Source organism: Lolium rigidum, chromosome 3 (genome assembly GCF_022539505.1).
Source record: "Lolium rigidum isolate FL_2022 chromosome 3, APGP_CSIRO_Lrig_0.1, whole genome shotgun sequence".
NCBI classification, from domain to species: Eukaryota; Viridiplantae; Streptophyta; class Magnoliopsida; order Poales; family Poaceae; genus Lolium; species Lolium rigidum.
Window position 1 is genome coordinate 225,041,429 of NC_061510.1, and position 24,577 is coordinate 225,066,005.

At 44.2% G+C, this 24,577-nt stretch overlaps 1 protein-coding gene across 1 annotated transcript; it reads right to left on the reverse strand.

Moving 5' to 3' along the window:
• Positions 1–1,882: 1,882 nt before the first annotated feature.
• On the reverse strand, positions 1,883–4,723 carry LOC124699033 (sugar transporter ERD6-like 16). The gene is made up of 17 exons (XM_047231404.1): positions 4,661–4,723; positions 4,502–4,564; positions 4,289–4,378; positions 4,080–4,139; positions 3,934–3,999; positions 3,755–3,820; positions 3,597–3,672; positions 3,439–3,503; positions 3,262–3,354; positions 3,008–3,173; positions 2,872–2,918; positions 2,711–2,773; positions 2,576–2,635; positions 2,429–2,482; positions 2,277–2,336; positions 2,071–2,185; positions 1,883–2,004 (listed from the first exon to the last, which is right to left on the reverse strand). The coding sequence occupies exons 1-17, from the start codon at positions 4,715–4,717 to the stop codon at positions 1,883–1,885; spliced, it is 1,323 nt and encodes a 440-aa protein (XP_047087360.1). The 5' UTR covers positions 4,718–4,723.
• Between the last annotated feature and the right edge of the window lie 19,854 nt (positions 4,724–24,577).

A 24,577-nucleotide genomic window follows, 5' to 3' on the forward strand; every position in this document is an offset into this window, starting at 1 on the left:
CTCCATTAAGATGACATAGGATTTACCCGTGACGACATCAACAACTGAAAGGAATTTTATAGCAACAAAAATAATCAAAATCGAGTTGCGCATCGAACGAGGGATAAACAAACGTCTTGATGATTTGAATTACATCATATTTTTTTAAGATGTAAAGCTTTGCCGTTGAGTTAGCATTATTGGTATGGTTTCTTAGATTATACTTATAATAAAAAAAATTGTATTGAGATATTACTACTTTTTAGGACTATTTGGTATTTGCATCATTCAAAGTTTGCCCTACCTTAATTTTTTTCCGTCCTTCGCCACTGGTTATGCACAACACATGCTAAATGTGGATTACCAACTGCCGTACTTGCATGCTATCTAATTGTAATCATCGACCAAAGAACACAAAACATATGTGCAAAGCAATGTAGGGCTCATAAGAACTTAGCGTAGAGGAGTCACTGAGATAATCACACATTTAGCAGTTACAAAGCACTACCACTCTGGTAGTACACAACATTTTCTAAATATGTTGATCATCCTAGTGCTACTAACAAAGAGTCATACAATAAACGCACAGCTAGCATATGAGCAAGCAATGAATGAGCAAGCATTGACCTAACCTAGTGTATCGACTAGTCATGAAAAATGGTTATGCAAAAACCCCCCGCCTCTTATGTAATTGCCGTCTATAGTACGTCCATCTGAAATCGATCTGCACTTAATCTGTGTCTGCAAGTACCAACTACAAGATTGATGTGCTACGTTACCAGATTCCCCAAAACCATAACTGCAATGTCTAAATTATCGATGCTGCACAAGAAATCTACAAATGAAACCCTACCCTAGTGGTTACCCTAACAGATCTGCACTGCATGTCATCGGAATCTCTACCACCATGTTTGTTCATTCATATCCACGAAAAAGGAACATCGGAGAAGATAGGAATAGTGCTTGTGCTTAACGCCATTGGAGATGATTAGTCGTGGTCGCGGTGTAGGTCGATGAAGCCTTTGCTCTTGCTAGGTCACTGTGCATGTCGCATTTCGCTCAGAGTGGATTCAGCGACGGTACCGCTAACCGCCGATGTGATGTGACCGAGGGCGGTGAAAGTGAGAAGGGGGAGGGAGGGAGTGGGAGGTGAGGGCATTTATGGCGCATTTTTCCAAGAGACGTTGCGTCACCTTCTCCTTCCCGAGGGCTACTCCTGTGCTCCCCCTAAACTAAGTTGAAGGGTCATAGTTGATATTTTTTCCTATGTTGGATCCGCCGAAATTCATGTCTAGCCCATGTATACTTGTCTATATTGATACGATATGAAAAAAGAAGAGATCACAAAAGCAAGATCTTTATAGCATTTTTTTATTTCGGCACACGCACGTGACCGTATAAAACGAGGTACAACACAACGGCGGACCATACGGGGCTGTATATGGCTGTATGGACGGTGGATCTACACTCAAAATTACGATCGTGAGCCCTCTTACGAACATCTATGAAAAGATCTCCACCATTATTGTATTTTAGTGTCCATATTTTTTTCACGGGAGGAGCACCGGAGCAGAAGTGCTCCTTCCCCGCACGTGCAAATGAGGCGCTCGACCGGGTCAAGCACCAGGGGAATGGCTCCCGAGTCAGGTCCGGTGGTGCTTTAAGAATCAAAGTGACCACAATGCGGAGGCCTACCAGGGAACCAATCAAATCGATTTCTGCTTCCAAAGACATTCGAGCTATCAAAGACGCCCTAAGTACAAAGAAGAGGCATTTGCAAATCTTTTTGAAGCTTCATGGGGGGCTGCTGCTTATGCATCTTCGTTACAGATTTGATGCACACATTGACTACAAATGCGTGTCAAACAACAATACATCTAATTATTTTTTCCCTCTGAACAACTCATGTGCGGCAGTTTATCGAAGCCTGAATCTCTTCCAAGGTCTTGCCTTTTGTTTCCGGCACGATCTTCACAATGAACAGAATGGCCATGGCACAAACAAAGGCGAAGAAGAAGAATGTTCCTGCAAGATTAGAAAGTTAGACAAGAATGGAAGTATATAATTTCGTGACACGAAATTTCGACTCACCTGAAGAACTCCAGCTCATGAGAAAGTTGAAGGCGAAAGAAACTGCCATTGAACTGGACCAGTTCACCAGAGTCACGAAGCTTCCGCCAATCCCTTTCATATTTATGGGGAATATCTGCATCAAATCCGATTGTCCATGTCGACATACCAATTTCCCAGTTATTTGGCGCTTTGATGAAATTGTCAACGATGAAAGCTAACTCTACCTCTGACATTATGACCCAAGGAACTGAACCCATCCCTAGTGAAAAGCTTGCGATGTAGACCTTTTGCATTTAGAAAAGGATTTATCACGAACATAAAACTTAGATAAGCATCATCAATATGGTTGAACAAAGTGAAGCTTTTTAAGGCGTACCAATATGCCGGTGAGTGCGATGATCGGGACCTGCTTGGAGAATATCCCATGAATCTTCGATCAATGGATAGTTTGCCTCGATTAGATTTTTGTACTTAAAAATGAAAACATAAAGGGTGCTGCAGCTTGCAATGTAATGAAAGTTACCTTAAGATAGAATGATATTCCTGACATAAGAGATCCCACTAGGAGTCCAGATGTTGAAATCTGGAAACAAAGACAATTCCGAAATGTTAATTTTTGGTTTCGATGTGCACTGTTAAACTGCAGTACACGGCTTACCAACAATAGTGGCCTTCTCCCACTCCTGTCCATCAGTAGAGCTCCAAGTGCTGTGATTGGTGCCTATTGTGGACACCACACAAAGTAAAAAAAACAAAAGTTACCAGGAAATTTGGTTAATTTGATTATAATTGGGACATATGATCTGCTATTATTTTTACCTGGATACAACCCATTAAGATTGTTCCTAGGTTTCCTGAAGGGAATCCTGCAGTTAATTCAACACAACTTAAGTTTCATAGTTCTGGAACTGATAAAATAATGAAATGCGTCATAGCCAGGAGTTTGTCAATTTACCAGCTGATACAAAAGTTTCACTGGCAAAGAACAGGATCCCGTTTATCCCTACAAACTGCTGGAAAACCATTAGACCGACGCCGATAATGACAGGACGGATGTAGGACCTTCTGAAAAGATCCTGAATTCCAGCCTTTGGAAGACTTTCAATAGATTCGATGAATTCCTGCATGTAGATCAGTTCCACGACAGCAACTTAATTTTCGGCACCGAAAAGCGTACCGGACAACTATATTGTGGTTGCGGTGCCAAACCTTGATCTCTTCAGCTTCAACGAACACGTCTGCGTTTTTTCCACGGAGGCGTTGGAGTGCTATTTCAAACTCCTTCTGCCGGCCAACCTTTGCCTGCGGTGAACGTTTGGCGTTAAGTTGTTATGAGTGACAGATTATGCTAGTAGTAAAATTTAAAGACGCCATTCAGCAAATTACCAGCCACCGTGGGGATTCAGGAATGAAGAAGAGACCAACTATGAGAATTATGCATGGAACAAGTCCTGTATACATGCCAAAGGAGGAAATCGTCAGTACTTTTGTTTAGATAGAAAAATTAATCAGATTTTAACATAAGATCTTCCATGTGTATGTACCAGCTGTGGCCAGCGTGCGCCAGGACACCATCGTGCCGACGATATACGTCACGGATAATCCAGTGCATACCAGCAGCTGCAGTTGAAGCAGCAGTTTCAGAGTTGTTCCTAAAAGTTCAGCAAGGCCTCGATGTGTTGATAAAAGGGAAAATAATTACTTGGTTTAGAGCTGTAAGCACCCCGCGAAGAGCCTTGGGAGCTATTTCTGCGATGAAAACCGGTACCTATTCAGTTACAAGAAGTCCTGTCAGTAAAGTTCAAGAGTTATGCGGAAGATTAGTATTTCCCACGGTGTGCTGAACAATGTCAGCATACTGACGAGCATATGGTATCATACCACATACGAAAACACTCCGACGCCAAATCCGGTGCAGAATCTCCCAAAATCAAGCGAAGCAGCACTCTGGAAGTTAGACACAATCATCAGCTATATATTCAGACAAGTGGTGTGATTGTAGAAGAAGAAAAAGAATGGAGATGTACTTGTGCAAGAAAGATGGCCAGCCATCCGACAACGCAAAAAAGAGCAGAAGCCCTCATCGCCTGCTCTCAACACGCGCAGATACAGAAGAAAAAGGAGTTATTTGTGTTTTGCAGTTGCAAAGTATACTTGGAGGCTTTATTGAAAAAAAAGTATAGTTGGAGGATAAATAATGATGATTATTCTACGTAAGGTGCACAGATATATATACCCCTTTTCGTCCAGCAACGTCGGCAATGTACCCGCTCGCAACCGCTCCGATCATCGCCCCGATTGTTAGTATCGACCCGAAAACCGAGTACTGCGGATCATTAAACGGTGATGAGAAACCAAGAACAACTTCGAAAACAGAAGTGGCATGTAAGGAATCACCGTGGAATATTTTTGCTGAAGAACCCGTTTGCGTGTGCAGCTGTGCACGAACCTGGGAGAGGGTGAGCTGCAGGTCCTGTCTGATCCCGGCCTCAGTCGGTGCCGAGTACCCAATCTGCAGCACCGATCACACACACGCACAGATTGTTACCACTCTGGTTCCCAAGAAGAACGGGGAGAAAAGAGACAGACAGCTTGGAGACAGGCTCACCGCGACGCCGAAGGCGAAGGAGCCCATCACGGCGACGCTGGTGCTGGCCATGACCATGCCCAGCGACGACCCCGTCGGCCGGCCAAGGAGGTGCTCACTCGCCGCCATTGCCTACCTTGTTGGTTCTCGCCCGAGTTGCAAAGCAAAAACTACCACCGCTTGAGAGCTGCCTCACTCTCTAGCTAGTTACTAAATGTAGTGCTTAATTAGCTAAGCTACAAGATGTGAGGCGAGCACACACTGGCTGGACCGATGTGCCTACTACATACATATAGATCTCTGCATGCAGCATCATGCTCGTACAAACATGCGCTAGAGTTTTAATTTCCTCCGAATTCTTGTTGGTATATGCACGCATGGGATGCTCGAATATACTGTGCATCAACTGGGACACTTAACAAGTGAAAAGGACGCTTGGTAGATGGTTAGGTCATTAGCCACATGGCTAAACGAGTTATTTACCAATGGCCAGCTCATGCGCGCGAGATGAAAATCAACATGAAGTTGGCAGAACAAGCATGTTGGTAATGTATACTCGCAGCTGACTCCCGGCTTACTTGGAGAGGCAGTGTCGTTCATGCTCTGGCCACGTTCTAGGCTTCGAGCTGTTGGCAGCATCTGTTGACTGGCTGACTCTTCAGTCTCCACTGTTTTTGCGTTGTCCGGAAAGTCCAATCAAATCCGCATTAGTCTTGCCCTTTTATATTTTACAATATGATGACAGGCCCGGATTGGCCCTTTTAGTGCGGCCCAATTCGAAACCATCAGCCCACATAACCAGAAAACTAAGGGTGATTTTTTTTTGGGCTTGTGCTTATGCATAAGAGCATCGCCAACCGCCTCCCCCAGAGAGCGTTTCCAAAGGGATTTGGGCGCACCGGATAAAAACTTGTATGTCCCCGCTACACAGGGGACGCTCCGGGCACACCGGATAGAACGAGAAGCGAGGCATGGAGACACGGGCCCGACGCGTCAGCGGGTCGGACGCTCAACCGTCGCCTACGTAACAACGGTGCAGTTGCTGGGAAGGGGAACCATCACATTGGCAACCGTGTCGATCGACGCGCGAACCGCCGGAATGGAGCACGAACTCCGCGGAAGAGCAACCACCGCTCTCTTCGACATCTACGCCGCCGTTCATCCGCGCTCAATAAGACCCATACGTATGCGCTTTCCGATCTACAACCGGCCGCCATTTATCGAAACCTCTCCTCTCTCACAATGAGCGACCTCTCTCAGCTTCCATCAGACACCGACAGCGAGGGTAAGTCTCCGGGATGGCGCCATTGGTGGGACAGAGTTGCGGCGCCTATAGCAGCGGCGATGATTTCCCGCCGCCGCTAGACAGCGCGGAGGAATGGGAGGCCATGGAGGATGAAGATGAGGATGTGGAAGAGGCTGAGGAGGTGACGGCGACGAAGGGCCGGGCGAAGGCGGAGGCGGAGGCGAAAGCGAAGGCGAAGGCGCAGCCGACGAGCACCATCGACGAACGGGAGGACACAAGTTCCTCCGACGCGTCGAACGACACCGCCTCTTCGGAAGAGGTGACGAGCAGGAAGCGCCACCGTGAGAACGACGAGGCGGGGCCATCAAAGAAGAAGTAGTTTAAATTTTTATATAAAATTTGTTTATGTTTTTTCGAAATTTTCTATGTAATTTGTTTATGTTGCACCGCTTTGAATATTAGTACAGTAATATTAGTACAGAGTTACCTATATATTTCTTCTATCTATTAAAATAAAAATACAGTGTTTTAAAGTTTTGGAGCGCGTTTGGGGGACGCGGTTGGGGAGCGACGTCCCCCAAGCGCGGCACGAAGGAAACACGTCCCCCAACGATAAATCCGACGCCGTTTGGGGACGCTTTGGGGGACGCTACTGAAGATGCTCTAAGCCAGCTTATAAAAAACGGTGGGAAAAACTGTGATGGGAAGAAGCTCCTAAAAACTGGTTTCTCCTATTCTTTTGGGCTTCTAGAAATTTGGGTTTTTAATGTGTTGAGATGTTTTGAGCTCAATACCATTCTATTCAGAAATTTACTCAGATGGTACTGAAATTACTACCAGAACATCAGAGCACATCAAGAGATCAATTAATTAATTTTCCCAGTAAAACATCATAGCACTACAACTTCAAAATTGGAAGGAGCATATTGACGTGGGTTGATGCGAGGAAGACATCGATGGGGAGGAAGAGCTCGACGAAGCTGCTTGGACGTTCAAGACGAGGTTGCGGGCACCGCCTAATGGGGAGCTAACTGCTTCGGGAGGACGACGACTGTTGAAGGATAGAGGAGAGATATGCGGAATATGTTGGATGTATTATTGAGCCTCATGAGCGAGTATATATAGGCGTACAGGGATCATCTTAGAGTGCAAGACAAGACACAAGATCTATCTCTATCCTAGACTACCTAAACCGTACGTATACTCTAACACTCCCCCGCAGTCGTAGCGGGAGCGTCGTGAACAACATGAACGTCATGGACGGTCAGACTGGAGATAAACCGAAGTGGACCCCAGAAGGCTGGCACTCCCCCGCAGTCGTAGCGGGAGCGTCGTGGACGGAGTTGCGTCGCGGATGCTTGGACTGGAGAGGAGGCTGGTGAGGCGCAAGCGAAGTGGTAGCCCTTTATGCCGATGTCGAGGTAGCCGAGAGCGTGGGTACTGCAACCTTGGTCGAGGGAGCCGCACGAAGGGGGTGCCGTGGTCGATGTCGTGGTCGGGTGCCGGTGTCGGGGTAGCCGCACGAAGGGGGTGCCGTGGTGGATGTCGTGGTCGGGTGCCGGTGTCGAGGTAGCCACACATGAAGCCGCAAGCGCGTAGTGGGCGAGGAGAGTGACGGAGACGCGTCGAGGCAGTCGTGGAGAGGGTGTCGATGCCGAAGTCGATGCAGTCGGAGCCGTCGAGGACGAAGTGGAACCATAGTTTTGCCAGAACCAGGCGCACGTCGGGGACGAAGGCATACTCTGGTTTTGCCAGAACCGAGTACGCATATAAGAACTCGGCGGTGATGCGGTCGTCGTCGAAGCCGATGAAGAAGAGGCGCCAGTCCGAGCTTGCCAGGCCCGGGGACGCGTCGGGAACGAAGGCACGTACCGGTGTTGCCAGTACCGGGCGTGCGGGGTAGGGAACATTACAAAGTGCGCGCCACGTCGGAGTAGACTAGTATAGGAGGTCTCGACGACGGTGTCGGAGTAGAGGAGCAGGTGGTGTAGTCGGGGTAGAGGCGAGTCTCGACGACGGGTGTCGGAGTGGAGAAGTAGGTGGCGTAGTCGGGGAAGAGGCGAGGACGCTGGCGGTAAAGCTGTAGTGTACGAAGACGTAGAAGACGGCTAACCCAGCGGTGACCTGGGATGGTCATGCTGGACGCTGATACGTCTCTAACGTATCTATAATTTCTGATGTTCCATGCTTGTTTTATGACAATACCTACATGTTTTGTTCACACTTTATATCGTTTTTATGCGTTTTCTGGAACTAACCTATTGATGAGATGCCGAAAGGCGAGTTGCTGTTTTCTGTTGTTTTTGGTTTCAGAAATCCTAGTAAAGAAATATTTTCGGAATCGGACGAAATCAAGACCGAAGACCTTATAATTCCCGGAAGCTTCCAGAGCACCGGAGAAGGACGAGAGGGGAGCCAGGGGCCCCACCCCACAGGGCGGCGCGGCCCAGGGGGGGCGCCCCCCTAGTGTGTGGGCACCCCGTGGCCCCTCCGACTCCGCCTCTTCGCCTATTTAAGCCGCCGTGACCTAAAACTTCGATACCTCTTGACGAAACTCCAGAAAAACTCCAGGGGCGCCGCCACATCGCGAAACTCCAATTCGGGGGACAGAAGTCTCTGTTCCGGCACCCTGCCGGGACGGGGAATTGCTCCCGGAGTCATCTCCACCGCCGTCTCCACCGCCATCTTCACCGCCATCGCTGTCTCCATGATGAGGAGGGAGTAATTCACCCCGGGGCCGAGGGCTCCGCTCGTAGCTATGTGGTTCATCTCTCTCTTTATGTGATCTAGTTGAATATCATCTATGTGCTACTCTAGTGATGTTATTAAAGTAGTCTATTCCTCCCTGCACGGTGTAATGGTGATAGTGTGTGCATCGTGTAGTACTTGGCGTGGGTTATGATTGTAATCTCTTGTAGATTATGAAGTTAACTATTGCTATGATAAGAATTGATGTGATTTATGCCTCCTTCATAGTGTGATGGTGACAAGTGTGCATGCTATGTTAGTTCTTGGTGTGATTGTGTTGATCTATCTTACACTCTAAGGTTATTTAAATATGAACATTGAATATTGTGGAGCTTGTTAACTCCGGCATTGAGGGTTCGTGTAATCCTACACAGTTAGTGTTGTTCATCATCCAACAAGAGGGTGTAGAGTGGTTCTATTATGTGATCATTGTTGAGAGTGTCCACTAGTGAAAGCAGGATCCCTGGGCCTTGCTTCCAAGCATCGAATCTCCGTTTGTTTCTTGTTTTGTTGCATGTTTACTCGCTGCCATATTTTATTCAGATTACTATTACCACTCATACTCATCCATATTACTTGCATCTCACTATCTCTTCGCCGAACTAGTGCACCTTTACATCTGACAAGTGTATTAGGTGTGTTGGGGACACAAGAGACTTCTTGCTTTGTGATTGCGGGGTTGCTTGAGAGGGATATCTTTGACCTCTTCCTCCACGAGATCGATAAACCTTGGGTGATCCACTTAAGGGAAACTTGCTGCTTGTTCTACAAACCTCTGCTCTTGGAGGCCCAACACTTGTCTACAAGAATAGAAGCTCCCGTAGACATCAAGCTATTTTTACGGCGCCGTTGCCGGGGAGGAAAGGTAAAAGGTACTCACACTCCGGATCTCGGCTACTAAGCTATTTTCGCCGTTGTAAGTACTCGAAGCTATTTCCTTTAGATCCTGCAATTGCATCTTTTTGTTTCTTGTTTTACACTAGTAAGGCATAATCGAATACAACTATGAGCTTTTTAATTTATTTCCTAAGTTAAGACATGAATTGTGTGATGCGAAAATTAAAGAACCTATGGAGCCTCAATTGCATAGTAGTAGCAATGTTATTAGTATGAACGCAATCACTGCTAATGCTATGGATAAGTCTAAGCTTGGGGAAGCTAGTTTCTGTGATCTTTTTAGCTTCCCATCCTTAGGGGAGAAAATTTGTTCTGATAATGCTTTATCTCCCATATGCGATAACTCTAATGATGCTTGTGATATTTTAAATCCACCTACTGCAAGTACTTGCTTTCAAGATACCCATGAAAATTATTGAACGTGTTATTGATAACCGCTATGAAGGGGATGGAACTGTTCATCCCGGAGATCATTCTTCGTTTTTGCATGAATTATGCGGGTTATTCAAGTGTGCAGGTATCTCTATGGATGAAGTGAGGAAGAAGCTATTCTCTTTTTCGCTGTCTGGTAAAGCGGCGCATTGGTATAAATTGTTGAAGAATAGTCATTCTCTTGGTTGGGAGGAAATTGTACCTCTCTTTTATTCTAAATTTTATCCTCCTCGTGAAGTGCATATTGATAGGAATTACATTTATAACTTCTATCCTCGTGATGGAGAGAGCATTTCTCAAGCGTGGGGGAGATTGAAGTCACTAATGCTCAAATGTCCCATTCATGAGCTCCCCCGTAATGTTATTGTTAACAATTTTTATGCGAGGCTTTCAGGACAACACAAGGACTATCTGGATGCCTGTTCAGAAGGATCTTTCACAAGCAAGGAGATTGAAGCTAGGTGGGATCTTCTTGATCGGATTGAGGAGAATGTTGAAGGATGGGAGAACAACAAAGGTGAAGAGTCAGGTATAAATTATGATTATGAATGCATTGAAGCTTTTATGGATACCGATAAATTTCGAAATATGAGTGCTACTTATGGTCTTGACTCTCAAGTTGCTGCAAATCTTTATAAAGCCTTCGCTTCTCATTTTGAATTGCCTAAAAAGAATTTTGATAAGTATCATGAACCTTTTAAAGAGGCTTGCATGAAGGATGAAATTGTTGTTGATGATTGCAATAAGCATGCTCAAACTCCTAAGAATGCTATTTCCTATAAGCATGTTAATTTTTGTGGAATGCATAGACCTTGTGGAATTAATCAAATCAAAGATGAATATTGTATCCATCATATTAATGAAAAAACTAGAAAGTGGGTTAGGGCTCTAGATGATCTTGGTAAAAAAGTTTGTGCCCTCTATCCTTTTATTTGTGAAGTTTGCCATGAAGTGGGTCATTTTAATTTTCAATGCTCCACCAATGATAATTTGAACCCAATGAGTGCTGCAAATTTGTATTGTGATGATGAAATTACTCCTAATCAGCATGATGGACTCACTTTATTTTTGTGGTGTGGAGAGTTATCAAGGAAAATTTCTTTGTTAGATATTAATGATCTTGATATTGATGATGTCCTGCATGGGTGTTTTTCTTATTGCATTGATAATATCCATACAAATACTTACATACAAAATATTTTAGAAGATGACACCTTGCCAAAATATGATAGGACCGCTGTGTGTTTTGAACTAATTAATGAAAAGGGGGAATCCTCCCAAGTTTCTTCTATTGTTTCTGGAAGTAAATTAGGTTATGCGGACAAGCCACCCTTCAAGCCTCTTCCTCCTAAAGAAGGGAACGAGGAGAAGGAGGAGAAGAAGAAGAAGAAGGGAACGAAGAAGAAGAAGAAGAAGAAGAAGAAGAAGAAGAAGAAGAAGAAGAAGAAGAAGAAGAAGAATAACAAGAAGAAGAAGGAGAATAAAGAGAAAGAGGTAACGGCATATCCCCGCGTGAATGAGATAATGCTAGGTAACCGTAAGTATGTTGCTCCCGATGATTATTATGATAATGAATCTGAATACAATGATCTTCCTATGCCCTTTACATACATTAGTGATCATGATTTGAATGAGCACACTACTTTTGATATTGCAAATCTCCGGGAAACTAATTCTGAAAATGATGATGATAATAATTGCCATAGTGTCAGTGCTATCCATGCTTCCTCGCATAATGATATAGAAAGCTCTAAGCTTGGGGAAGAGGTGTTTGAAAATCCTTTTGCTACTGATTATTATGCGTTTGATACATCTCCTTCTAATAACAATGATGGTATGGTTACAGATAAACCAACTGTGAAAGATAACTATTCTATTTCTTATGATGGCACTGTGCCTCCGACCTTTAATGATTATTATAAAGAATGCTATGATATAGGTTATAACTATCCTTATGAAACTTGTCATAGTTATGATTGGATTGCCAAAAACAATTCCCTTAATATGCAACTTGTTTACCATGTTCAAATTCTTGATAATAATCTTGCTCCAATTACTATTAATGAGAAGAACTCTTCTTATGCCAAAATTAATGATACTCCTATACATATGAGCCATGATAAGAATATTTTAAGTGATGGGTATATTGTGGATTTCATTAATGATGCTACTGAAAGTTATTATGAGAGAGGGAAACATGGTTATATGCATCTTAATAATATTAAGTTTCCCCTCTTTATGTTGAGAATCTTGAAGTTACTCGTGTTTTATCCTCTTATGCTTGTCACTTTGTTCTTCATGAATTCATTTGCGTACAAGATTCCTTTGCATAGGAAGTGGGGTAGACTTAAATGTGTTTTGAATTTGCTTCTTGATGCTCTCCTTTTGCTTCAAATACTATTTCTTGCGAGTACATCATTAAAACTGCTGAGCCCATCTTAATGGCTATAAAGAAAGAACTTCTTGGGAGATAACCCATGTGTTTATTTTGCTACAGTAACTTTGTTTTAAATTTGAGTCTTGGAAGTTGTTACTACTGTAGAAACCTCTCCTTATCTTAGTTTTGTTGCATTGTTGTGCCAAGTAAAGTCTTTGATAGTAAGGTTCATACTAGATTTGGATTATCGCATGAAACAGATTTCTTGCTGTCACGAATCTGGGCCTAATTCTCTGTAGGTAACTCAGAAAATTATGCCAATTTACGTGAGTGATCCACAGATACGTACGCAACTTTCATTAAATTTGAGCATTTTCATTTGAGCAAGTCTAGTGCCTCAATAAAATTCGTCTTTACGGACTGTTCTATTTTGACAGATTCTGCCTTTTATTTCGCATTGCTTCTTTTGCTATGTTGGATGGATTTCTTTGTTCCATTAACTTCCAGTAGCTTTGAGAAATGTCCAGAAGTGTTAAGAATGATTGTGTCACCTCTGAACATGTGAGTTTTTGATTATGCATTAACCCTCTAATGAGTTTGCTTTGAGTTTGGTGTGGAGGAAGTTTTCAAGGGTCAAGAGAGGAGGATGATATACTATGATCAAGAAGAGTGAAAGCTCTAAGCTTGGGGATGCCCCGGTGGTTCACCCCTGCATATTTCAAGAAGACTCAAGCGTCTAAGCTTGGGGATACCCAAGGCATCCCCTTCTTCATCGACAAATTATCAGGTTCCTTCTCTTGAAACTATATTTTTATTCGGCCACATCTTATGTACTTTACTTGGAGCGTCTGTGTGATTTTGTTTTTGTTTTTTGTTTGAATAAATGTTTGTGTGGGAGAGAGACACGCTCCGCTGGTTCACATGAACACATGTGTTCTTAGCTTTTATTTTTCATGGCGAAGGTTGAAACTGCTTCGTTAATTGTTATATGGTTGGAAACGGAAAATGCTACATGTAGTAATTGGTAGAGTGTCTTGAATAATTTGATACTTGGCAATTGTTGTGCTCATGATTAAGCTCTTGCATCTTGCATCATGTACCTTGTACCCATTAATGGATAACTACATAAAGCTTGTTAAAATTTGGGTTGCATGATTGTTCTCTAGAGTCTAGATATTTTCTGATTGAGGTGTTTGAACAACAAGGAGACAATGTAAAGTCTTATAATAGTTACAATATGTTCATATTTGAGCTTTGCTGCACCTTTTATACTTGAGTTTGCTTCAAACAACCTTGCTAGCCTAGCCCTGTATTGAGAGGAATTCTTCTCGTGCATCCAAATCCTTGAGCCAATAATCATGCCATTTGTGTCCACCATACCTACCTACTACATGGTATTTCTCCGCCATTCCAAAGTAAATTGCTTGAGTGCTACCTTCAAAATTTCTATCCTTTACCTTTGCAATATATAGCTCATGAGACAAATAGCTTAAAAACTATTGTGGTATTGAATATGTACTTATGCACTTTATCTCTTATTAAGTTGCTCGTTGTGCGATAACCATGTTCCTGGGGACGCCATCAACTACCCTTTGTTGAATATCATGTGAGTTGCTATGCATGTCCATCTTGTCTGAAGTAAGGGAGATCTACCACTTTAATGGTTAGAGCATGCATATTGTTAGAAAAGAACATTGGGCCGCTAACTAAAGCCATGAATCATGGTGGAAGTTTCGATTTTGGACATATATCCTCAATCTCATATGAGAATACTAATTGTTGCTACATGCTTATGCATTAAAGAGGAGTCCATTATCTGTTGTCTATGTTGTCCCGGTATGGATGTCTAAGTTGAGAATAATCAAAAGCGAGAAATCCAAAATGCGAGCTTTCTCCTTACCCCTTTGTGACACTTGGTTAAAACATGTGTACTGCGATGATCCCGGTAGTCCAAGCTAATTAGGACAAGGTGCGGGCACTATTAGTATACTATGCATGAGGCTTGCAACTTGTAAGATATAATTTACATGATACATATGCTTTATTACTACCGTTGACAAAATTGTTTCTTGTTTTCAAAACCAAAGCTCTAGCACAAATATAGCAATCAATGCTTCTCTCTGCGAAGGGCCTATCTTTTACTTTATTGTTGAGTCAGTTTGCCTATTCTTTCTATCTTAGAAGCAAACACTTGTATCAACTATGTGCATTGATTCTTACATGTTTACTTATTGCACTTGTTATATTGCTTTATGTTGACAATTATCCATGAGATATATATGTTGAAGTTGAAAGCAACCGCTGAAACTTATATCTTCCTTTGTGTTGCTTCAATGCTTTTACTAAGAATTTATTGCTTTATGAGTAACTCTTATGCAAGTCTTATTGATGCTTGTCTTGAAAGTATTATTCATGAAAAGTCTTTGCTATATGATTCAATTGTTTACTCATTGCATTAACATTGTTTTGAATCGCTGCATTCATCTCATATGCTTTACAATAGTATGATTAAGATTATGTTGGTAGCATGTCACTTCAGAAATTATCTTTTATCGTTTACCTACTCGAGGACGAGTAGGAACTAAGCTTGGGGATGCTGATACGTCTCCAACGTATCTATAATTTCTGATGTTCCATGCTTGTTTTATGACAATATCTACATGTTTTGTTCACACTTTATATCGTTTTTATGCGTTTTCTGGAACTAACCTATTGACGAGATGCCGAAAGGCCAGTTGCTGTTTTCTGCTGTTTTTGGTTTGAGAAATCCTAGTAAAGAAATATTTTCGGAATCGGACGAAATCAAGATCGAAGACCTTATAATTCCCGGAAGCTTCCAGAGCACCGGAGAAGGACGAGAGGGGAGCCAGGGGGGCCCCACCCCACAGGGCGACGCGGCCCAAGGCGGGGCGCGCCCCCCTAGTGTGTGGGCACCCCGTGGCCCCTCCGACTCCGCCTCTTCGCCTATTTAAGCCGTCGTGACCTAAAACTTCGATACCTCTTGACGAAACTCCAGAAAGACTCTAGGGGCGCCGCCACACCGCGAAACTCCAATTCGGGGGACAGAAATCTCTGTTCCGGCACCCTGCCGGGACGGGGAATTGCCCCCGGAGTCATCTCCACCGCCGTCTCCACCGCCATCTTCACCGCCATCGCTGTCTCCATGATGAGGAGGGAGTAATCCACCCCCGGGCTGAGGGCTCCGCCGTAGCTATGTGGTTCATCTCTCTCTTTATGTGATCTAGTTGAATATCATCTATGTGCTACTCTAGTGATGTTATTAAAGTAGTTTATTCCTCCCGCACGGTGTAATGGTGATAGTGTGTGCATCGTGTAGTACTTGGCGTGGGTTATGATTGTAATCTCTTGTAGATTATGAAGTTAACTATTGCTATGATAAGAATTGATGTGATTTATGCCTCCTTCATAGTGTGATGGTGACGAGTGTGCATGCTATGTTAGTTCTTGGTGTGATTGTGTTGATCTATCTTACACTCTAAGGTTATTTAAATATGAACATTGAATATTGTGGAGCTTGTTAACTCCGGCATTGAGGGTTTGTGTAATCCTACACAGTTAGTGGTGTTCATCATCCAACAAGAGGGTGTAGAGTGGTTCTATTATGTGATCATTGTTGAGAGTGTCAACTAGTGAAAGCAGGATCCCTGGGCCTTGCTTCCAAGCATCGAATCTCCGTTTGTTTACTGTTTTGTTGCATGTTTACTCGCTGCCATATTTTATTCAGATTACTATTACCACTCATACTCATCCATATTACTTGCATCTCACTATCTCTTCGACGAACTGGTGCACCTTTACATCTGACAAGTGTATTAGGTGTGTTGGGGACACAAGAGACTTCTTGCTTTGTGATTGCAGGGTTGCTTGAGAGGGATATCTTTGACCTCTTCCTCCCTGAGATCGATAAACCTTGGGTGATCCACTTAAGGGAAACTTGCTGCTGTTCTACAAACCTCTGCTCTTGGAGGCCCAACACTGTCTACAAGAATAGAAGCTCCCGTAGACACCAGACGCCTAGATGGGCGTTGCGGTGGTCGGCGAGCCCAGCGCGACCTGAAGTGGTTGGCGAGCCCAGCGGCGACCTGGGGTGGAGGCGCGGCGGCGGTACACGAAGTAGGCGAGGAAGACCCGGCGGCGTGACGAAGACCATGCGCGGATGGAGACGACCCGCGCCGAAGGGGCGGCACTCTGGTGGCCTCGAACATCGATGCGCGGGGGACAGCCAAGGTGACCGCGTGCAGCGATGGCACGGCCCGAGGGGCCGGCGTAGCTGCAGGGCACGAGTCGGGGCAGCGGCGGGAGACCACCAGCGACGTACACGCCTCGGAAGGCGCGTCGGAGGCCGGTAGCATGGACCAAAGGCGGCAACGCTGCGGCCCGAAGGGGCAACGCAGGGCACCCTGATGCTCGATCGGTGGTAGGCGCGTGCTCGGGGACGTGCTTGGCGTAGACGTGCGCGGGGTCGGTTGATCAGACCGACGGCAGCACGATACGCGCCATGGCGTGGACGACGCGCAAATCGAAGGGCGCTGCAGAACTGGACGCCTATACTACCAGATGCACGGCTGGAACGGTCGGCCAGGGGTCCGGTACGACCGGCCTGGGGGCCGGTCTAACCAGCCGGGGCGCCGGTCCAACCGGCCTGGAGCCCGGTCTGCCGGCCTGGGCGCCGGGTGACTGGGCGGAAGCCCCTGGATAGCGGCCCGATAGGCACCAGTTCTGGGCCCGGTTTGGTCCGGTCCGACCCGGTCTGGAAGCTGGTCCGGCCGGTTGTAGCACCGGGTAATCCGGTCAGGTGGCCGGTTTGCCGGCCGTGGCGCCGGCCCGTCCGGTGCTGAGGCCGGTCGGCCAGGTCGTGGCGCCGGCCGCCTGACGGATCTGACCGACAGCGGCACGATACGCGCCATGGCGTGGACGACACGCAGATCGGAGTCGATGGCGGCGTTGTCGATGTAGTCCCGGTCGATGGCGACGAAGACGGGCAGGCGATGGAGACCGCGAGAGCAAGAACAACCTGCTGCGATGCACGTAGGGGCGCCCGTGTGCGGCGCGTGCGGCTGTGTCGTGCGGTTGATGGACGGTGCAGGTCGATGCCGTTGTCGGAGTAGAGGCGCAAGAGGACGACGGCGATGGGCGACTCAATCCGATCTATGATCGGTAAACCAAAAAGGAAAAACGTCGGTCGAGCGACCGGCGACGGGCGGAAGCGCGGGTGGCGGCTAGGTCAAGATCAGCGCCGCTCTGATACCATGTTGAATGATAGAGGGAGAGATATACGGAATATGTTGGATGTTATTGAGCCTCATGGACGAGTATATATAGGCGTACAGGGATCATCTTGGAGTGCAAGACAAGACACAAGATCTATCTCTATCCTAGACTACCTAAACCGTACGTATACTTTAACAACGACGATGGTCGGGGGCGGAGCGGCCAGCTCGTCCTCGACGCGGACCTGCGGGTGGAGTCGCGGGCGCCGGCCGCTCTTGCTGCTGGATATATAGCCGCGAAAGACGAGAAAAGGGAGGAGGCGGGGAAGGAGCCGGGGTGTGCCCCGCCGGAGTGGCGGAGCCGGCAGCGAAGGGGTGAAAGCGGTGCTCGTGGAACCCTAGCGGTCTCTTGTTTCGTCTGTCTCGCAGGTCCAGCGATTGGAGCTAGACGAGTCCGTTCGTTCGTTCACTCTTTTTTTTTGGACGTGACTAGGGAGCACTCGGGTGCTGGTTAGTCCAACCCAGCCCTCGCCTAAAAACGGAAAGTTCAATCCCGCCTGATTCTATTTAAGGAAAGCTCAATCCCGGAGTCCAATCTCGCCTGATACTAACATGACCCGAGTCCACTCCACGACCAAGCACAGTGTGCATGCGCGTCAAAGTCTCTGTGCCCCAGGCCTGATCCCATCACATGCTTACATGTCACTATGCCAATACCGTACAAAGTACTGGCCCCAAAGCTAAAACAAATCTGTGCCATCATCGCACTTGCAACCTCCTTAAGAAAACATAAAAATAGTATGAACCCCAAAGATAACAAACTGATATCTCTTGATGAGTGCTGCCTGGATCAGGATAAGACTTTCAAATTTCCTGATTTTCTTTAAAGAGAACATAGAAGCAATTATTAGGTGAAAACAACAATAGGCAATTTAAATGCCACCTTAACAAAGGACATCCTCAAACTGGAATTTGCTCCATATTAGCCGTACTTCCACATTCTGATTTTTTTTTTCTTCGCTCCAGTTGCCAGCAAACTGCAAGAAAGCAAACTAAGAATCTTTAGTACTACTAGGAAATTAGAAGTTTCTTTATGTGTAGAACTAATATTGCTTGTCAATTGCCTCGTACATTTGTTGTGTTTAGAACCTGGGTTAGCAGATAGCAATATTTAGTAAAGATCTACTTCTATTTTGCGCTAAAAGTTGTTTTCTTGCTTGTATGAAGTCATTGCCTACCACGACCCAAAACCAAGTCAGGTTTGCTAACTTCGCTACAAAATTTGCATAAGTTGCTCATTACTCTATCAACACGAATATTTAAAGATGATTATATTCGGGTGTGCAATCATGTAGGTGTAGATCAAGGCATGAGGTGGAACAGAGGTTGAGGGTCGAAACATGCCGGTTGTTGTTGTTGGGAAAATATGAATGTGTAATCAACTTAGCTAATGTGTGAAGAAATAAAACATTGTATAGAAAAGAAACTTAGCAAAAGAACATTCAGATCTTTGAGAGGTTCAGTTTGCAGCAACTGAAACAACACCCAGTATGCAAGTTAGCAGCAAAATTAGACAACTCTCTGGCTGTGAAGGAAAATTTCTAGGTAGTACTACTAATACTTCACATGAATTTTAGATGTTCAAGCGCACCTACTTTCGGACAAAAACATCCTATTTGCAATCAAGAAATATCAACATTTCATTCAACATGTAACAAAAAGTTAAGAAGATGAGTTGGTGGTCGTGAGTTGGTTCGCTTCAGCAATATCCATCGGCATGAAGGCATGCATGATTCTGCCTAGTAAATCTACATGTGCTTAATTAAATCACTATGCAACTTAAGGCATTGCTTGTACACCAAGGTTAAGTAATAAAACATAACTTAGTTAGATGGAAACAACTAAGCATGTTCGTAAAGCAACTTTATTAAATCACCATACAACTTAGCACATTGCTTGTACAACAAATTGATTAGGTGATGAAATACAACTTAGTTAGACGACGGATACAAGTTAAGAATGTTGATAAAAGCAACTTAATTAAATCTACTATGCAATTTAAGACATTGCATATACACCAACTTGGTTTTGCTAAAAGTTGTTACTAAAACACATCTTAGTTAGATGACGAAAACACAACTACAATATGTTGATGAAGCAACTTTGATAAATCACTATGCAACTTAGAACATTGCTTATACAATTGGTTAGGTGATAAAATACAACTTAGTTAGATGACAAACAACTAAACATGTTGATAAAGCAACTTTATTAAATCACTATGAAACCTAGGACATTGCTTGTACAACAGATTGATTAGGTGATAAAATACGACTTTGTTAGACGACAACAACAACTTAAGCATGTCGATAAATCAATTTAATTAAATCTACTATGCAACTTACGACATTGCATATACACCAACTTGGTTAGGTAATAAAACACATCTTAGTTAGATGAAGGTAAACAACTAAAGCATGTTGATGAAGCAACTTTACTAAATCACTATGCAACTAAGGACATTTCTTGTACAACTGGTTAGGTGATAAACTACAACTTAGTTAGATGATGGAAACAACTAAAACATGTTAATAAAAGAAACTTAATTAAATCACTATGCAACTTCGAACATTGCTTGTACAACTTGGTTAGGTAATAATATACAACTTAGTTAGATGATGGAACAACTTAGGCATGTTCATAAAAGCAATTTAATTATGTGCAAAACAAACTTAACTGTAACCTGAAAAATAACTTAATTAAACGTGACAATCAACATCACCTTAAATTAAACCCCACACCCCAAAAAAATCAGCATGTGAAACTTTACCCCTAATGACAAGCTATGAAACCAACTTACTTGCGATAGTGTAATAAGTTTCCTATGGAAATAAAACAACTTAGTTGTATGTAAAAATGAATGCAAAATACACAATTATGTAAAAACAACTCGTATTAGTTGCAAAAACTACTTAATTGTATGCTGAAAAACAACTTAACTATGATAACAAAAAAAACTTTAATTATGTCTCGGACCATAAAAACTAACTTTGTAACAGTAAAAACCCCAAACTATGTAAATAAACTTAGTTACTAGTAATTTAGCCGTGGAGACAAAACAATTCAGTTCTATACCAAAATAAACTTAAAAAACACACTCGAAAAAGCCACTTTGTTATGCAAACAAAAAAACTTGTCTATGCTGCAAAAACAAATTGTCTATGTTCAAGCCAATTTAACTATGATGACGTACAACATCTTAATTACCCCCCCCCCCCCACCCCCTGCACACACACAAAATGAGTGTGCAAAAATATATCCTAACAACTATGTAATCAGCTTAGCTAAAAATGGTTGAAGCAATTTAGGTGGCAATAAAATTTAGTTATATGTAATATTAAACTTAAATAAAATCTACAAAGCAACTTGTTTACTTTGACAAGAACAAACTAGTCTATGCAGAAACCAACTTAACTATCATGATAAATTGGAGACATGGTCGAGTGTATATACGCGTTGTATGGATACCTGGTGGCTGATCCTGTTCTTGCTCCATGCAAGTGGGAACAAACCTTGCATACATGATTAATTAACTTGAGACATAAATTATATTGGTAAAATCTGGAACCAGCATGGATGTTGCGCACACATTATGGAAAGAATGTATCTACACCTCAGCCGATTAATTATCCGCAATCAATGAACCTAGCAGCGCCGGATTCTAGAGGCCATTGCAGTGAATAAGATACTATAACTATAAGGCTTGTTTGCTGCAGATTAAGATATAAATATCTGCAGTTCAACACAAAAATCAAGCATTTGGTGCGGCTACTTTCATGGGTATGTCATAGTAAGCAAGTACAAAACATAATTCTCCAAAAAATTAGGGTATAAAGATTACAACTTTACCTCACCACCAGGTAAGCAAACAAACAAGTTCTTTAATGTATTGCATAGCTCTGTCACGCACTAGCACCCGATCTGGTCATTCTCCGCTGCATATGAATAACTGAACATTGAGTAAGTCAATTTGACTACTTATCCAATGTGAATATTCTGCAAACGAGAAATTCATCCGCATGGGCACACACACCCTGAAGCTTGTCGTATATTGCCTTCCTCAGCGCTATAGTCCCGGCCTTGTAAAAACCATCCTTGATTGCGTTCAGCCCAGCCTGGACATGAAAAAAAAAATCAAATTGCTGAATCCAACCAGCTACAACAACAACAAGCGTGCTGTAGAACCTATGCATTACTCTGAAATTTACTAGTACTAAGATTGAATCATACAAATCGAAAGATGAAGAAAACGAATCTGTGATTTTTCTTGACACTAGATACTGCTAAATTGACTTCAATTTGATGGTTTCCAGTCAGCATTAAGAACATGTCTCTAAGATCCAAGTCACCCCGTGATTTAGGCACCAGGAACAGGAACGAAGAACAGTTCCTTGGTATTGCAGCCTGCTGCCTAAAGATCTGGTAGTTGTCCAATGATGTTCTAGTTCAACCGGCTCCTGTGCTAGGCCTCGTTGCCTCCGGCAGAACAGCCACTACACGAACAACGCTGGTCAGAGCACAACGGGGCATCGCCGGTGGAAGCGCAAGGCCCAGGGAACGGCGGCCAAAACTCAGGCGCCGGTGGAAGCGCGGGGGCGCGGCGATGGAAGCCCAGGAGAGCGGCTGCGGAAACTCATGGAAGCTGCGCCCCCGGAACCGGCGCGGCGGGGCTCCCGCTTCATCTCGTGGCGGCTCCTCCCGAAGGATGCGACGCCCCCAAATCGCCTGAGTCCTCGTCCTCGGAGGGCAAGGGCGACGGGCGGAGGGTGCCTCGCGGGTGGGGGTGGTGGGACGATGGGGATGCGAAGGAGGCTAGCAGGTGAGTCGGCTAGAGGAGGTTGCGAACGCGGGCGGCGCAACGGCATGGCGCCGGCTGCAGCGCGGGGTGGGTCGGCGGTGGGGAAAGGGGAACGGGAGGAGAGAAAAGTGGGTCGCTGAGGTGAAAACCTGTCGGAACCGATGCGGAGCGTGGGCGTGATCCAACCCGATCAGACGGCCAGGAATCGAGTGCTCAAGCATGCAAACCAGCCTCCGAGCACTTTTTAGCAATTGGGTTTTTTTTTCCTTTTTGCCTTTTTTCAGTCGTTCCCCAAGCGCTGCCTCCCTAGTGGCAATCTGGTGTAAAATTGGAGCAATGAAAAGAGCAACCATGCGTGTCGTTTCGTCTCAGCGGTGAGAAGCTCGGGAAACGCTCATAAGCAGGTCGCGAGAAGTTTCTCCATTGGGCTTCTTAGTGGAAATAAGTCACACAGGAGCCGGAGAGTTCTTTTGGGCTTCATCGGTTCACCAACTCGAAGCTGGCCTCGAAGCCCAAAAGAAGTCTCCCTAAATGGGCTGAATAAGCTGATCTTTGCATGCCCTTATTTTATTTTTTTCGCAAATATCGGCCTTCTCTTACCACGAATATTTGAAGTATTATTATGTCACAAATATTCGCGGCAAGAGATACTGTATTGATGACCCACTTGTATCTCTAACATCGCTGTGTATTATGTTATTTCTAATCTCTTCTACATAGAAATGACTCGCGTACCAACATTTTTTGTTTGGCACAATTTGGATGTGAGCAATCGTCTTGCTCCCCTTTCTACCCACCTCTTCTCAGCTACCTCTCTCATTCGTCCCACTTATCGTGCCATCGTGATCGAACCATTCTATACATCCCCTCGTTTAGTCCTCATATAGCCTCTAATACCTCCTTAATTTGTCGACATCATCATCGCCCACAACTGCCTTCACCGCCGCTTAAGGGCATGCACAATTGTACATATGGCATGCCTTCCCTTAGGCCTCCACATCAGCAAAAGAAAACCAAAGATATAATTTGTACAATACATTATAATGCATTATCTCTTAGGATCATCTCAAGCAATTAATGAGAATCGATTACTTTTTAGTTAAAAACTAAATTGTTAAGAGAAGACATATGGTACATGAAATAGTCTTCTCTTATTTTTCTCGTCTCCAACTAAGCAAAAATCATATATCTCAACTCTAAGAGAAGGTAAGTTAAGAAACAATTCACCCAAATAACTGCAGCGGCAACATGCTTCCACCGCTTAGCTCATTCACAAATTGAGATAAGAGTAATGAACTACTCCCTCCAGTTGGGTTTATAACTCATGCGCGTATCCCTACTCATTGATTGGATCTATATATTATAAATTGTATAACACAAAAATACTATTGGAAAATATAACATCTCAAATCGACGACGTAGGGACACGGGCAGGACTTTTTTTGAGGTAAAAACTTATATTAAACCGAGCAAGCAAGCCGCCTCATTAAAAACCTTCCAGTCCCCTTCGGTACCCTAGTAAGGAAAATAGTGCATCAAAAATTTGCTGCCCCACATCAAAGTACAGTTACATCGTAGAGGAGAGCAGGAAGGATGAAGGTAGGGGGGGTCGTCGACCCAATTACAGCAAGATCTACTAATAAAGCTATCCCTAGCTAAATCATGAGCTACTATGTTTGTATCTCTCATACAATGTGAAAACTCCAGTGTCCCTATACTTGCAGCTTGAACAAAGATATCCGAGTATATGGCAGTAGCCTCATTCCACATGCGACTTTCACCTTTACAAATTTGGATAACCTCAATTGAATCTGACTCCGCTTCGATCGAGCTACATCCAATTTAATTTACCAGAGATAGGCCACGCAACATCGCCATTGCCTCCACCATAGCAGCAGAGTGCACATGTGGTATAAATTCAGTTGTGGCCGCCACAAAATCTCCTTGACAATTACGTATAACAGCACCAATTGCCCCAGATTGAGTCTCGATCGAGAAGGCCGCATCCACATTCAGTTTCAGGTTGCTAGCACGTGGTTAATCAAACGTGTTTCTTAACAGATGACTCCGGGGTCGTAGCCTTTCCTGAATTTGATGTAATAGCCCAGATAGAATTAATACAGTTACGAATTGGTGGTACCTGATCTCC

What these genes read in the sequence shown, in the direction of transcription:
- LOC124699033 (XM_047231404.1), bottom strand. Translation starts at nt 4,717, where the DNA reads ATGGTCATGGCCAGCACCAGCGTCGCCGTGATGGGCTCCTTCGCCTTC. An exon ending in CTGAATCCCCACGGTGGCTG is followed by an intron (nt 3,355 to 3,438) that starts GTAATTTGCTGA and finishes CGTTCACCGCAG; the next exon opens with GCAAAGGTTGGCCGGCAGAA. An exon ending in CTTGGGTCATAATGTCAGAG is followed by an intron (nt 2,186 to 2,276) that starts GTAGAGTTAGCT and finishes GATTTGATGCAG; the next exon opens with ATATTCCCCATAAATATGAA.